This window comes from Homarus americanus, unplaced genomic scaffold, assembly GCF_018991925.1.
Source record: "Homarus americanus isolate GMGI-L3 unplaced genomic scaffold, GMGI_Hamer_2.0 scaffold29703, whole genome shotgun sequence".
Lineage (NCBI taxonomy): Eukaryota > Metazoa > Arthropoda > Malacostraca > Decapoda > Nephropidae > Homarus > Homarus americanus.
Window position 1 is genome coordinate 576558 of NW_024718832.1, and position 15728 is coordinate 592285.

Sequence of the window (15728 nt, forward strand, 5' to 3'; positions counted from 1 at the left end):
AATTTCGGCATATCTGACCACATGGGTAAGAGTAACGCCATGCAGGACGCCAGGGGTGGGGGGGGTCGAGTGCCTAGCATGGCAGGGGACATCCTCTCCTTCGTGGAGGAAGCCGGCCTACACAAGCTTTGAGTTTCATCCATTATGGTTTAAATGTTTTTTTACTGAAGTTCTATGTTATTACTTATGTTTTGACTTTGTATTATTTGATTTTAGTCTTTTAAGCCTTTATTTTAATTCGACGACAGATAACCTAGGCTGTTGCATCACCAGAGATGTAAGTACCACAATCAATCAATCAATCCTGTGGTGTAATGATTAGCTTATTTGCCTTGCAAGTCAGTGGTTCCAGTTTCAATCATCAGGCAGGACAAAACTATAGGCAAGTTTCTTTATGCCAGTTGCCTCTTGTCTACCCAGCAGGAATTGGGATTTTGTTCTGGGGAATGGTTAGCCAGTGTAGTTAGCGAGTTTTCTGGTTTTCTTAGATTATTCCTTGACAATGTGTCATACAACTTGTTAGCTATTAGTGTGGTTGTTGTGCTAGTGGTAGCTTCTACACCTTAAACAAATTCACATCTGCATCTTCAGTGAGACCAGATTTTATTACAACCTTATCTAACCAGAATTGCAGATCGATGATAGGCCTGCATAATTGTTCCGAGTACATAAATGATGGTCAGTCATTCATATACAGTAGTCTTAAATTTATCAAGAGTTTTCCAAAAGTTATACAATGTACATTATACCAATTATTATAATGCTTTTGCTTTCTGCATAGTATCATTCAGTTACCATGAATGTGTTGTGAAAAATCTTGTGAATACAGCCAATAAAAACAAGAAAAGAAAATTGGAGTACAGTACTCAGTACTGATGAGGACCTTCTTATTTTTCAGATGAGTTGTGTGTTGGATTAACTAACAATAGCATTCAGTTCAGCCGGGCCTTCTTGGGGTACCTGGAAGATGTATTGCGTCTCTATTGGCCTGAGACAGAGCATCTTATCAATGAGTCCCTCACTGCTCTCTTCTCTGCTCAGCTGCGTCACTGCAAATCTTCTTTAGCTGAACCTCTTTTCAAAAATGAAGTAAATCATATTTATTTGGTTTGTTTTGATGGATGAAAGCATTTTATGTGACTGATGACTCATAACACCTAAAATGGATTTTGTCAGATACGCTGTACTTCATTCCTTTTAGGAATTCTCTCTGGGGCAGATAACCATGAGAGGAAGAATCCAGGTCACCCAATACAGAAATGCATGACCAACCTTCTACATATCCTTATGCTATTACAATACTACCTTCCCTTTACCTGTATATGCTACTCATTTTTTATTTCAGGACATTAACGGTCGTTCTAGTACTCGATCCCCATTTATGTCACTCATGTGCAGTAGCCAACAAAGTACTCTCAGCATGTCTGGTAGCATCTGAGAAAACACAGACAACATAAACTTATAAAGGCCAAAAATCATGCATGTAAGTAACACTTTGTTGTGCTTTGCTTTGTAGAACACAGGATAGGAGACTAAAACACTGTGACATGATCCGAATGTCTGAATAAGTAGTACAGCAGGGGCAGATCCTGGGGGGAGGGTCCTGGGGGTCTGGACTGCCCCCCTTTTTTCATCAGAAAATTCCAATACTTTTTCTTTAATGCAGTATTGTACTCAGGGGTTTTTGTATAGTAAAAAGTAATTACTATTGACCTCAGAATATCTCCTAAAAATCCAGTGCTCTTGGCTTCAAAATGGCATCAAAATGCCCATGATTTTGGTTTATTTTTCCCCAAAAAATTCTGGGGGGCTTACAGTGTACCATCAAAACCCCCAGCTGGGTAGGCTCACTGTGTTTACCAAGTTCTCCCACCCACAACTTCTTAGACCCCCCCCCCCCTTTGATATTCCTGGTACCGCCCCTGTACAGTAGTGCTACCAGACGTGTTGACAGTATTTTGTTGGTGACTTTTTGGGGAGGCATCCAATAATTCATAATCTTATCCATATGCTCATAACACCTGAAGGTATTTCTTCTGATCACTGTGTGAGACCACACACTTAAGCCTTTGGATTTCTTGACAACCTTACTTGTATACATTTACTGTTAACTGCTCTTCCTACATTTTATTGTATTACACACACACACACACACACACACACACACACTATAGCTTTCTCCTTCCATTTTTTATATGACTCCTGCTCTTATAAAAAAAGATCAGGAGGGATTTGCCACTTGTCCTCTATATTGATGATAGTTTTTGTCCTTGTTATAATCTTCTCCAAGGATCCAAAACCTTTCTCTTATTGTACATTTCTCTCTTATTTTTGCTGTCTTATAGTTATGTTCTGATATACACCTTTTGTAGGATAATCACACTCTTATATACATACACTTAACCTGAATTGGCCCACTGCTACATAAATGCCCTCCCATTTGCTTGACCAGTCTTCTGTCTTGAGCCTTCCTAGCCCATTAAGTGACTCTAAATGTGCTGATATCACCTCTCCATCTGATAATTTGCTGGGTTTTTTCATAGCTTCTGGGATTTATTTTAGGATTTTCATTACCCACGTTTCATATGTTCTTGCAGTTTGGCTTGTTTTCTGCTATTTCAGCTCCTTTGGCCTTTCAGTATTATCTCAGACTTTGGTTTGAGAATTGTTAATTTTTTCTTTTCTTATTTCACTGTTTTATATCTAGGATCACTTATTCAGTTTCCTTTGAGTAGTTTACCATATTTATATTTGATTGCCATATTTTACATCTGTGAGTCAACCAACACTCTTAAGATGCATTGGTTAAATTCTATTACTTTTTATTTATGAGTGGTTTATTGATGTTTATTGTATGACCAAGTTATCAAAAATAAATTAATGTCTTTTTAACATTTTAGATTCCTACTATACGACGAAATAGTGCCTTCCTTCTTGACGTGATTCTGACCTTAGGAGAACACCGTTATGCAGAGACAGTGGGGCGAGCTCATCCCACCCTTCCAGCCCTACACTCACACCATGGTGCCCTTACTGGGGAAGCTATCAAAGCGCCCACAATTAGTAAATATGAATCAAATTTCATTTAATGTTGGGAATTTTGTATATAAATTGAAAAAAAGATGTGATATAATTTTACAAAAAAGTTGTTCTATTTATGTGTATATACTGTATGTATTTTTATTATTTTTTTCTTTTTTCTTTTCTTTTTTATTAACTTAGGTTGAGTTAGTAGAGAGGATTATACAGCCCACCATTGAAGAAATTACTCACCTCTTGAGATTATATATTCAGTAACTTACAAGTCCACTTGATTGCAATTACAAATGAGTTTTTCCCTTTATATCTCTGCTCTGGCATATATTACTGACTTGAACTTTTTGAGTTGTGCAAATAGAGCAGTTAAAATTTTGCTAATTGCCTGAGTACTGCCTTTTGGGAGGGGTCAAACAGAAATTCTGGTGTGACAGTAACGAGGGGTGGATCCAGGAATATCAAACGAAGTTGTGGCTCTTTGAAGCCATTTTGAGGCCATGTGCACTTGATATTAGGAGATATTCTGAGGTCAGTAGTAATTAATTTTTACTATGCAAAAATGCATGAGTACATTACTGCATTAAAGAAAAAGTTTTGGAATTTTCTCATGAAAAGGGGGGGGGGGGTGGTGGTCTGAACCCCCAGAACCCTCCCTGGATCTGCCCCTGATAACATGTGTATATTATTGACTCGCCAGTACTTTACTCTCCAGAACCTGCCAAAATCATGACACTGACATGGAGGACAGCTCTGATATTGAGGTTGAGTTTTTACCTCAACTTTAATTGTCTAAGACAGCACCTCCATGCATTAGGTTAGATGGCATCACCAAAACAAGCATGACAAGAGTTCTTCCTTGGCTTGTTTTTGATGAAAGACATTTATAGCTCATATATTTCAAGACCAAAGAAACACTTCATATTTGGTCATTCCTCTATTGCCTGTTGTAATCATTCCTATGTTATAGGTTAAAAATAGATTATTAACATTATTCATCTTCATTTTATGGCCATTTTCTATTCTTACGTCGGTCAGCCAGGATTACCTGTTCACAGTGATCCACACTGTGCAGTCTCTTGCAGCTTATCTCATCAGGTTCTTAGCTCTGTCATTTCATACAACCTCTCCCAATATCAATCTTGACCTACTTTTAGTTCTCTTTTTTTCCAAGTTGGGGATTTCATCTTTACTGAGCAGACATTTTAAAAATGTATTTTGAGTTAAACTCTACAACCACTGAACTAATTTAAGCAAAAGTTAACATGCATCGTTATTAGAATGAAGTAATTCTGAAGTTTCTAAGGGATAATGGTGATAGCCTTAGGCCAATCGAATTTAAAAAAGTAAAATGTACCTAATTTTTTTTTCTTCGTCTTACTGAGCTTTTTTCTGGAAAAGTGATTTGAATTATTTCTGTGATGAAAATATCCTTTCCTTTGTTATACATATGACAGTATTAAATCTTCTTTTTTAATGGTTTGTGAACCAGTCTAATGCTCATTCAGTGTACGCTCTTATTTTATAGTATTTTTTCTTTGGATGGCCTAATTAGTATGTGTGGGCTCACAGCAGTGTGGTGCAAAAAAAAAAATTTTTGGTCATGTCACTGTTTGTAAGGTGTTTAAAAATTACTCTATGAATGTCCAATAATTATACTTACGGGTGGCAAAAGTGCAAATGTTTTTGTTGTGATATATGAAGGTCACGAGCTTAGTATATGAGAACATCCCAAAGTACTGGGTGTCTGGAGGCATTGATTAAACCACTGTGCTTTACAGGAAACCCTCAATTTCCATTGCCTTCAAGTTTGGATTTTAAGATGTCGCAATGAACCACTTTACAGCATAATTTACAATTCTGTGCCACCTTTTGTTATATCACAGATGATACCAGAAAATTATGGCAAAACTAAAGTAATATTGTAGGTACTGGTACTGTACTATTATATCCATGGAATAATTCTCTTAAATACTGTATACAGAGGAAATATATATTAGGATGCTTAATACTATACAGTACAGTACTTCTTTTATTGTAGTTTATTTTAAAGTAGAACTACAGGTTCAAGGGATAATGAAAATTATCATTAGTCCTAAATCAAGAATAGAACACAGGTAACACAATTGGCAACACTCACAATGGCAGTCCTGGAGAACAGTGTACAGTTTACTTTCTCCTCTTCACCACTGGTTGGCACTAGCCAGAGGCTACCTCCATGACATCCTCATCTCTCCACACCATGGTGTATATTATAGAATCATTATATAAATAAGAAATTCTGTATAAGTTTATGAAATATAGGAATAAAGGATAATGAAATGTATAATTAGCTTCATATGAGACATGAAAGCTGACCTGGGAATTGCTGCCTCTCAATCCAGTGTCATAAATTGTAAAATGTTGCCCGACTTATAAATTTCTCCAAAACAATAAAATTCCTTAAATATCTCAGTAAAAATAAAAAAATCAATAAAATCACAAAATAATATGCAACATCCCATGTTGCTAAGCATAAGCTGTCACCACTGGATTGATAAGTCTCTAAATCTGGTGGTAAAATCACTAGTCCTCAATGTTACTTCCCATTTCTGAGCTTGGGAAGCAGACACCATCACACCTGATGGAATTTTTCACTTTACTGGGGACATTTTCAAAGACTGCATTGGATAATTTGCAATGAATATAAAATTTGCTTACAATCTTGCTTTGGGCCTGAAGAAAATCACACAAAGCAGAAGTGACAAATAAGGTATTAGTGACTTAAGGACACCATCCCTACATCATCTGCATGGCAACTACCCAACCATTTATATGTCATCTGCTTTCCATTGTTCAGCACTTCCTTAGAACCATGAATTACAGCCAATTGTATACAGTATTTTGTTAAATTTAACTAGCTGCACTGTTAGAGCAAATATTCCAGATTATAGAATTTAAAAGATATGAGATTTTACTTCATAAATTATGAAACAAATTTGCTCCTGGAGTAAAAAAAAAAGAAAGATATACAGGAAGTCCTTGCTATACAGAACCCCTTTATATGAAAATTTTATTTTACTACCAAGGTTTGTTATACAGCCTAAGATTCTTTAGTTACGTAAAGTTTTGGGGAAGAGGTAACTACAGTACTGTATATAAAATGACCTGCAAGCAAAAAAAAAAAATCTCAACTTCGTTCAAATTAAACTTGACACAAAAAAAACAGAGAAACACCATAAGTCAAATTTACCTTCAGTGCCACCATCACTGCAAGTTATCTACCCGTCAGTTTGTTTATGAAAGTTAAGTGAACCGTACCTACCGTGTCCGAAGTCCTTAAAGCGGTAATACAACATTAAATCATTTACTGATAATAAATGGACCATAATTGTTTAGTTCTTCTTTTTTTTCATAATAAAAATAAATTATCATTTGAATGGTAGATTTAGGAGGGTAAATATGAACATACATTCCCATTATTGAGGTCTAGGAAGCAAACAGGCAGTTACTAGCATTCTAATATCCTAATTTTATGTACTAATTGGAACATGGAGGCATTAGAAAGGGTTGGTGACTTTCCACATACATTAATTAATACGTTATCAAGCCACTGTGAAAGCTTTTCAAATTTAGATATTTAAACACTTCATGAAGAAATGTAAATCTTGAAAGAGAGTGTGTGTGTGTGTGCGTGTGCGCATGCATGCTTGCGTGCGTGCGTGCATCAACAATGGTACGCATTCTGTAAATCAAGGACTTCCTGTACTGGTATTCTAAAAAAATATATATATATAGATAAAAAAATAAAAATATATATATATCAGTGCTAGTAAATGTAACAGCTTTGAGCATCTGTACAGGTGTTGACCGTTATATGATCGATCAGTTTTATGATGTTAAAAATTAACACCATTTGCTGCGATGCGATGGCTAAGATCAGTTTTACAATGGTCATGGCCTCCAATGTTTGTTTACAAAACCTAATAAATACTTTTAAAAAAATTAGAAAATATTTTTATTCATTTCCTTATCTAAGCTATTGTGTATTACTATTTTTTTTTTTTTTAAATTACATGTATACAGTAATATCTCGGTTAGCTGGAATCCCTTAGCCGAAACTCCACAATAGCTGCAATTAAAATTTGCTCGAAAATTTTCCGGAAAATTTCTCTCAATTCCGGGTTTGTGGACGATTTTCCAAGTTTGAAAATCAGGCGCATTTTCTGGAAAATTCTGAGAAAATTTACAGAAACCCTCTTCAAATCACTCCGTTCTGGGTCTAATGCATCCCTACGTCCCAGGTGTGTGGGTGGCTTAGCTGTTTGGATTGCTTAGTTCATATTCTGCTGCCATTGTAGAAGGTTGATCCCTTGCTAGCTGCTGTTTTTGTGTACAATTTATGTTGTGCAGTACTGTACATTACTGTACCAGAACAAAATCAGCCAAGAATACAGTGTTAAAGCAGTGTTAAGAATGTAAAAGGTGATTACAGATATGTATACTATATGTACTGTACATTTAGTAAGTGGGAAACACTGGAGCACCTTAGCTTTCGTCTTTATTTAAGACATCTTCAGGTAAGGAGGCCCACTAATCCCCCACCCCAGATAATGGATGGCCTGATATTGCATCAGGTCAGATCAGTATGAATCACTAGTCCTCCACCCAACCTCCATCACTAGTGTCAAGATGTGATTACAGTTATGTATTACATTCAGCTGAGTGGACAGAGTCTGCCTACTCAAGGATCAAAATGAGAGGATCTGCTGGTGAGTACTGTACTATATATACATTATAGTAGTACAGTAGTAAACATTATTTTGTTTACAATATTAACAATGCTGTACATGTACAGTGGTGATTGCATCATGAACACAGCTCCTGTGATATGCATCATTTAGACTCGGTGAAATTTTCCTGTGAAGAGTGGAAAATACCACTCTGTTTGCTATAACACAGCTTCATTCATGCCCGTATCACATAGATTTTTATTTTTATTTTTAAATCTACAGTATTTTCTCAATTTAACGAACTAATTTGAGCCACCCTCTTCTGTTAAATAAAAATTTCCGTTAAACCGAACTTTCTGTTATTTCCGTTAAATTTAGCGAACTAGTTTGCTAAATCGAGCGTGATTCCATTAAATTCCACGCCAAATGCACCGCTTGGCACATGGGGTTTGTTTACATCCACTCAGTCTGTGTCCTGCCACCACCATGTGTTGTTCACTGCTACCTCTCGGTCAATTAACTTCTGTGCTTAGACATCATGCTGAAAGTCTCTCAGAAAGGAAGTGGTGTGGGGGAGAAAGTCAAGAGTGCAGCTGTTAATTGGAAGAAGTTTGGAAATAATAGAAAAAACTGAAAACATACACCAAACCCCCTAATTTAAGGTAAGTCATGAATAATATTTCTAATGGTTTTATGTACATATCATGTGTCTGAGGTGTCTCCATAGGTGTGAGGTTATTAACAGAATTAATCTTGATTTAACGAACTATGTAGTTTACTAAATTGAGTGAAAAATAACGGAAAAATTTCCTTCCGCTAAATCAAGAGTTTGTCATATCGGATTCCATTAAATCGAGAGTATACAGTACTGTATTTATTTAACCAAACTTTTAGATAAAGTATTCAAGATTATTTTGGTGAAAAAATTAGTGTGTCTAACCTAATTACAACTGGTTTTAGTTATTCTGGTATCAGCATTTCTTATTTATTTATTTTTTTAATAAATGAATGGAATCCCCATCATTATATTATGGCTGAAATATTTTGTTTAAGGATCTTTTATTGGAAAATTCTCATAGAAGAATTTATATAGGATCATCGTGGTATCAAATTCATCTCTCTAACCCAATTAGAAGTTTAGAACATGCTGTGAGGAAGGGAAGTGGGGAAGGAGAGGGACCATTGGAGGGTAAAAGTAATGGTGCAGACCCCCCCCCCCTCCCAACCCCACAAAGGGTCACCTCTCATCAGTGCTTGTCATTGACTCCTGCCTCTCACTGATTTTGTCATTCATGATACAATATTTTTTATTATTCATTAATTAGTAAAGATACATTATTATAATAATCTGTGCTTATTAATAATTGTAACTTTCATGAACAGTACTGTATCTATTTCATACGTAAAAAATAATGTCATCAGGAACACATCTCCATATATGCAATGGTACAAAATTTATTTCTCAAATACAATCAGCAGATGTTGCGAATAGAAGTTTATACTGTACACTCTTTTGTTAGCAGCTTCGCGCCTCAAAAATACTTTAGCTTTCATCTTTATTCAAGACATCTTCAGGTCATGAGACCCACTAATCCTCCACCCAACAATGGGTGACCTGACAGTGCATCAGAAGGTCAGTAATATGAGACCCCTAATCCTCTACCCAACCTCCACCTGACATTGCACCAGATCAGGTCAGTAACATGAAACCTACTAATCTCCCACAGCTCTGTGGGGGAACATGGCGAGCACAGCGAGCCCACCCAGCCATGTGCACTTGATATTAGGAGATATTCTGAGGTCAGTGTCAATTACTTTTTACTATACCAAAATTCTTGAGTACAATACTGCATTAAAGAAAAAGTATTGGAATTTTTTTATGAAAAGGGGGGTCCAGAATCCCAGGGCCCCCCCTGGATCTACCCTGTGTGCACACACACACACACACACACAGTGCTTTTCCTGCATTGTCACTATGAAAAAGTGATGTGCAAATATCTTGGTGATCCCTCAGCTGCCCACTTATATTGACAGCTGGGGGATCGTAACAGAGTACAGTGGTCCCTCGGTTAACGAGATTTTGGTTGACGAGTTACCTTCCATAAGATTCTTAACTTCGGTTAACGAGCAATCCCTCGATTAACGAGTTTCTTACGAGCCGACCTGAACATGTTTTCACTTGCATTTGGCAGTCCACCAGCTGTAGTATTAGTCCGCCAATACAGTAATCGGTTCTAGGGCTTAAATTCCTTACCATTTTAGCAAATATCAAGAAGTTTATACTACCGGTATTCAATAATTTTAAAATTTTAATATTAAATTTTTTAGTCATTTTAACAATTATTGAACATAATTGGAGGTAATGAAACTAGTTTTATGCGCGCCATCCGGCCTCTCAACACACCATACAGGCGTCAGTCTTTGTGTCTTTTCAGTGGAGGTAACATCTTGCTCGCGACTCTCTTCAACTAAACTCTTTTTTTTCTGTGTTTACAAGCAAATTATTGGTCATTTTGAGATTTATTTTACATATTGACAATATATAATGCAGTGCAGTGTTGATTTAAAGAAAATAATCTTGAATTACACCAAGAGAACTAAAATTTTATGGGTGAAATGGCGCCATGGGGTGACTTCTCTTCCTCCCCAATGCCTTCTCTTCTCCCTTCTCCACCCCCATTCTAATTCCCATCATCATCATCATCCAGGAGCCTTCTACATACACACCTCAAAGTATGTGTACTTTTCTACCTTTTTTGTTGACTTTAGTCAATTTTCGGTGAGCTGGAACCAATTACCCAAAAACCCATTGAAACAATGGTTTCGGTTAACGAGCAACCTTCTAGAACGGATTGTGCTCATTAACCGAGGGACCACTGTACTACTGTACACGTACATATTGTGTAAGGTAAATGAAAATAAATCTTTATTTTTGTATAAACTTAATGTTTTTGTCTAAATTGTGTATAAATTTATTGTTTCATGTCTTTATTTGATATAAATTTATTGTTTTTGTATTTATTGTGTAAAATTTATTTTATTTTGTGTTTTATAAATTATTGGAGTTATTTAGACACTTTAATCATTGTAGCAGCAAGATATAAAACTTGTTTGGGCTCATCAGGATCTCATGAACAGAACCCAATTTTTCCCATGAATAATTAATATCGATATATAGGGGGTCCTCGTTATCCAAGTAGTGTACTGTACAGTATTTTCTCTATTTAAAGAAACTAATTCGAGCCACCCCTTTCCTGTAAATAAAAATTTCCGCAAAATCAAATTTCTGTTATTTTTTGCTCGATTTAGCGAACTAGTTCACTAAATTGAGCGTGATTCCGTTAAATTCCACCCCAATTATGCCAATTGGCACGTGGGGTTTGTTTACATTCACTCAATCAGTATCCTGTCGCTACCACCTGTGTTGTTCACCGCTTGTCCTCGTTCTACTTCTTGGTCAATTAACTACTGTGCTTAGACATCATGCTGAAAGTCTCTCAGAAAGAAAGCGGTGTGGGGGAGAAAGTCAAAAGAGTGCAGCTGTCAATTGGAAAAAGTTTGGAAATAGTAGTAAAAAATGAAAACAATCACCAAACCCCCTAATTTAAGGTACCGGTAAGTCATGATATGTACCGGGTACATATCATGTGTCTGAGGTGTCTTCTTAGGTGTGAGCGTATTAATTGCATTAATACTAGGTCTGCTAAATTGAGAGTTCGTTATATCGGATTCCGTTAAATCGAGAGTTCACTGTACAAGGCAAAACAACAAAACATTAATAATTCTATGCATGGGTAAAGAGCAGTCATCCAACAACACTGTAATAACTAAGCACTACACACAAACAGTGTTGGTAACAAAAAATAGTTTCTCTCCATATTGTCTTAAAATAACAACCTCACTATTAAACATACAATATAGGGAGTTCCAGTACCTACCAACTGATGAAGAAATAGTAATAAAAAAAATATTACTGTACACAAAATCTCACAGCCAACCAGGCCATTTCGAGTCTTTAAGGGTGCCCAATCCTGGGTTGTTGCAATATGTCCAAAGTGTCAGGAGATGTCATGAGGGCAAGATACTGGGTCAGGAAGTCAGGAGCACAGTTTTTCTCCCCAAGCAGGTACTTCACTGTGAATATGTACTGCAGAGTTTTCTCCTTTAGGCAAAAAGTCTGGGTTGATGATGTCTATGAGGACCTTGTTCCCCAAAAGCTTCCCTAGGGTTAGGTGGTCCACCACCAAGACAAGATTGAGGCACCCTAGCAGGAATAACCTTGTCTTACAGAAGCACCAGATCACCGCCAGGGCCTCCCCCTCCACAGGCATCAAATGGTGGCTGCTGTACAGTGCGAAGCGCCTCCTCCCCTCCACAGAGGAGCGCATGTAGGACATCAAACCCTATTCTGTCCCTGCTTCGGTCTGTGACAGCAGTAGTGGGTCTTGTCTTGTCAAAAAATACCATTCCATCCCTGGCCAGCTGGCAAATTTCCTTCTGGGCTTGGATGAAACTTCCTCTGTAGTTGATCGTCTCAGTATACTCACTTACCTGGTAACAACAGGCTTCCTGATCAGCTCCCTGAAAGGTTCCATTATAGGGGCAGCAACCAGGAACGGCACCAGTCGGTTTACAAAACCATTCCACGATCTAATGTCAGTACCAGCAATGGTGGGCTGGGTGTGCATTTTAAAATGGTATCCTGGTGGTCATCAGTAGGTTTATAAGTATCCTATCCTAAGTGAAAGCCCATAAACTCAACTTCTCCTGTGCAAAACTTAAACTTCTCTGGCTCGAGTGTTATACCCTGCTTGGCGCACAACTCCAAGAAATAATATACAGGTACTTGCCAAAATGCCTCCTCCACACTGGTGTCATGGAGAAGCATGCTGTCAATGCATTTGTACTTCCTAGGTACATCCTGGATGGTGTTGTCAAACATTTTCTTGTAGGCATCTGGAGTGGAACAGTGGTCCATGGGGTTCCTGCAATACTGGTACAGTTCATAGTGGCCCCATGGCCTAACAAAAGTGGTGAGGCATCTGCTCTCTTTGTTGAATTGCATCAGCAGGGATGTAATTGCCACAATCAATCAATCAATCTTCATCGAGCTCCACCTGGAGGAACCCCCAGTGTGCGTCAGCAGCTGATTTGTACGTGTAGAGGAGAACTCCTGATACCATGTCAAATGGTGCAGGCATGTGGTGAGTCTCCTGGAGACAGCATACATTAAGTTTCTGGTAGTCCACTGTGTATCTGCAATGGCCAGACTTCTTGGGCATTACCTCCATCCTAGCCCACCACTCTGTAGCCTCTCCAGGGATGGGCTGCATCATACCCCTCCTGACATTCTCATCCAGGTATTGCTTCACTTCTGCCTCCTAGTCTAAACTACACATTCCACAGAGACGGAGCTGTATCTATTTACTCAAAGACCACTGTATACATACAATATATTGTATTTAAACAAAATAATGTACAATATTCAACTACTTTGCTGTCACTCAGAATCGAGTATGACGATCATCCGGCTATGATACAATGATATGAGTTATTAAAGATGTCACCTTTGTTGATGAGCTCTGAGGTGATTCGAGAGGCAGATACGGGACCGTAAGAGCTATCCACAGATGTTGCACGTGTGGAGGGCTACATTTAGTGCGGGAGAGGCGGTGGCAGCATCTTTCCAGCACTGGCGCTTGTCTGCTCGGTATGCAGTCAAGTTAACTCGAAAGTGTTGACACCTTCTTGTGTGGTGCTCCTCCAAGCATTAAGGTGTGGAGTAATCGTCTCTCAGGTGAGGGGGTCTATTTGCCACTTTTCAGGTTTGTTTTAAGACTATCCTTATACTTTTTCTGTTGCCCGCCAATGTTGCATTTACCATTCGTTAGGTGACTGTAAAGTAGCTGCTTTGGCAGTCCACTGTCGTCCATGCAGGTAACATGGCCAGTTCAACGTAGTTGCTCATGGATAATGGTAGCCTAGATGCTCCTACAGGTGGTGTCAGCAAGAATACTGACATTTGTTCTCTTGTCTTCCCAGAGAACTTGGAGGATGGAATGTAGACTATGTTGGTGAAAGATTTCAAGTGCTTTGAGGTGCCTCCTGTATGTGACCCATGTCTTGTTGTCATATAGCAGGGTGGGGAGGACCACTGATTGATAATTTGATAATTTCAGCTCCCTACAGCTGAAGACATGGGTACAGAGTCTACCAAAGGCTGACATGCACATCTCATCTGATAATGAATCTCTTCATCGATGTTCACAGTGGTGGACAGGTGGGAGCCAAGATACTGAAAGTGGGTAACATTAGAGAGGGTAGACATATAATACATAAGTCTTATCAATAACGAAATTGTTAATGATAATAATAATCACACACACAAACACATCTCATCAGTCCATATAGCACGAGGACTTCCATATACAAACGATACCTCACTAGTCGGGAATCGATCCATGTTCACAAACAGAGGTCCAGGGTTCGATTCCCGACTAGTGAGGTATTGTTTTTACATACATACAGACATACATACATATATACTTACCCTGAAAACCGACATCCCATAAACCACTGATTCGCATAACCGACTACCTCACAAGTTTCGTTGATACCCTAGAGATCCGACGATTGGGGGAGGAGCGGTAGAGCTGTTTTGAATTTGGCGGGCAGTGGCGTGGTGTGAATTCTTGCCACGAGAGGGCTTTGTGTGCTGTCTCTTGACTCATTCCTGCCTTTCTGCACTTGTTTACACTTATGTGTCTCTGACTTATTGTATTATGCAATCATGAAATGCCCCAGTGATAGTTCCTCTTGTTCTGAGCTTGATGTGATGTGATAAGGCATAATAAGATGTAATAAGAGTGGTGATAGACCAGCAGAGAGTGGTAGAGATTTGAACTTGCCACCCTAGACCATCTCTACCATCCTCAACACAGGTAAATAAAAGTCTCAATTTATGCTTTACAGTCCTTATTTAATGCTTATTATGATTGCTTTATATTTCTGCTTTATTTTCTTGCTTGACAGTGTATAGATATATCAAGAGTAGATGGGAGTTTTTGGAGGGTGGCCGATCCCGAACCTTCAGAATTTGTTATGTTCTTATGGGATTAATTGCTTCGATAACTATTGATTCACTAACCAACGACTTTTCACAGTCCCTATATGCATCGGTTATCGGGGTATACCTGTATATATACAAAAGACAAATACTATACTGTTATTTGAAAAAACTTTATTCGTAAAGAATTATAAAACATTAATACAAAGTGTTTGTCGTATGTATATGAGTCTATGTGTATAGATGCATAAGTACTGGTTTATTTGTGTACAGTACAATAATTTATACCTATGTTATCCAGTATGATGAAAGATACTGTACATGTCCTAAATACACATGACTTTTATACAGTATTTGCAGCAATGTTGATAATAAACAAACTAGGAAGATATCTTCATATATGCTTCAATGTTGTCAAGCATTTTCAGGCACTTCCACTGTGCAAAATGTCTATGTGGAGAACAGGGATACTGTGATTGGTTTAATTAAGATGGATACAGTAGTGCCATATTATAAATAATTAATCCTTTGTGAACTACATAAACTCAAAATAAAAGCATTTGTAGTTTTCTAGAGCACAGTATTTACTTTTTTCAGCATATCCACCATTTTGACAATTTAAATGACCCAACTTGGAACCTTTCAACCAAACCTCATACCCAGGATCCAACATTGCACAACAAAAAACTAAATAAACAATTACTTTACCTCCCCTGTGATTTTCTAGCTGTACTCAAAAGGTTCAAACAACTTTGCCAAAGGAATGTCTCCCGGTTGACAATTTTTTCACACAATACCATTCCAAAATAAGTGAGAATATAGGTTAATTACTTTTGTATATGACTTGAACCCTTAAACATTAATTGATGGTAGGGTGAGCAGCTAACATCAATGGATGTTTCATGGTTCTTACAATC

General features: G+C 37.7%; 1 protein-coding gene across 2 annotated transcripts in view; it reads left to right on the forward strand.

Annotated features, from left to right (window-relative positions):
• The window catches only part of LOC121859844 (exocyst complex component 8-like), a 31579-nt gene extending 24560 nt beyond the window's left edge, over positions 1 to 7019 (forward strand). The window contains exons 13-15 of one of the 2 annotated variants that reach the window (XM_042356808.1): positions 899 to 1089; positions 2901 to 3063; positions 3223 to 7019. In XM_042356808.1, the coding sequence (XP_042212742.1) occupies positions 899 to 1089; positions 2901 to 3063; positions 3223 to 3227 (359 nt within the window). In that variant the 3' untranslated portion in view covers positions 3228 to 7019. Of the gene's footprint in view, positions 1 to 898; positions 1090 to 2900 lie in introns of both variants that reach the window. The other variant, XM_042356807.1, reaches the window with a different exon arrangement.
• Positions 7020 to 15728: the final 8709 nt, after the last annotated feature.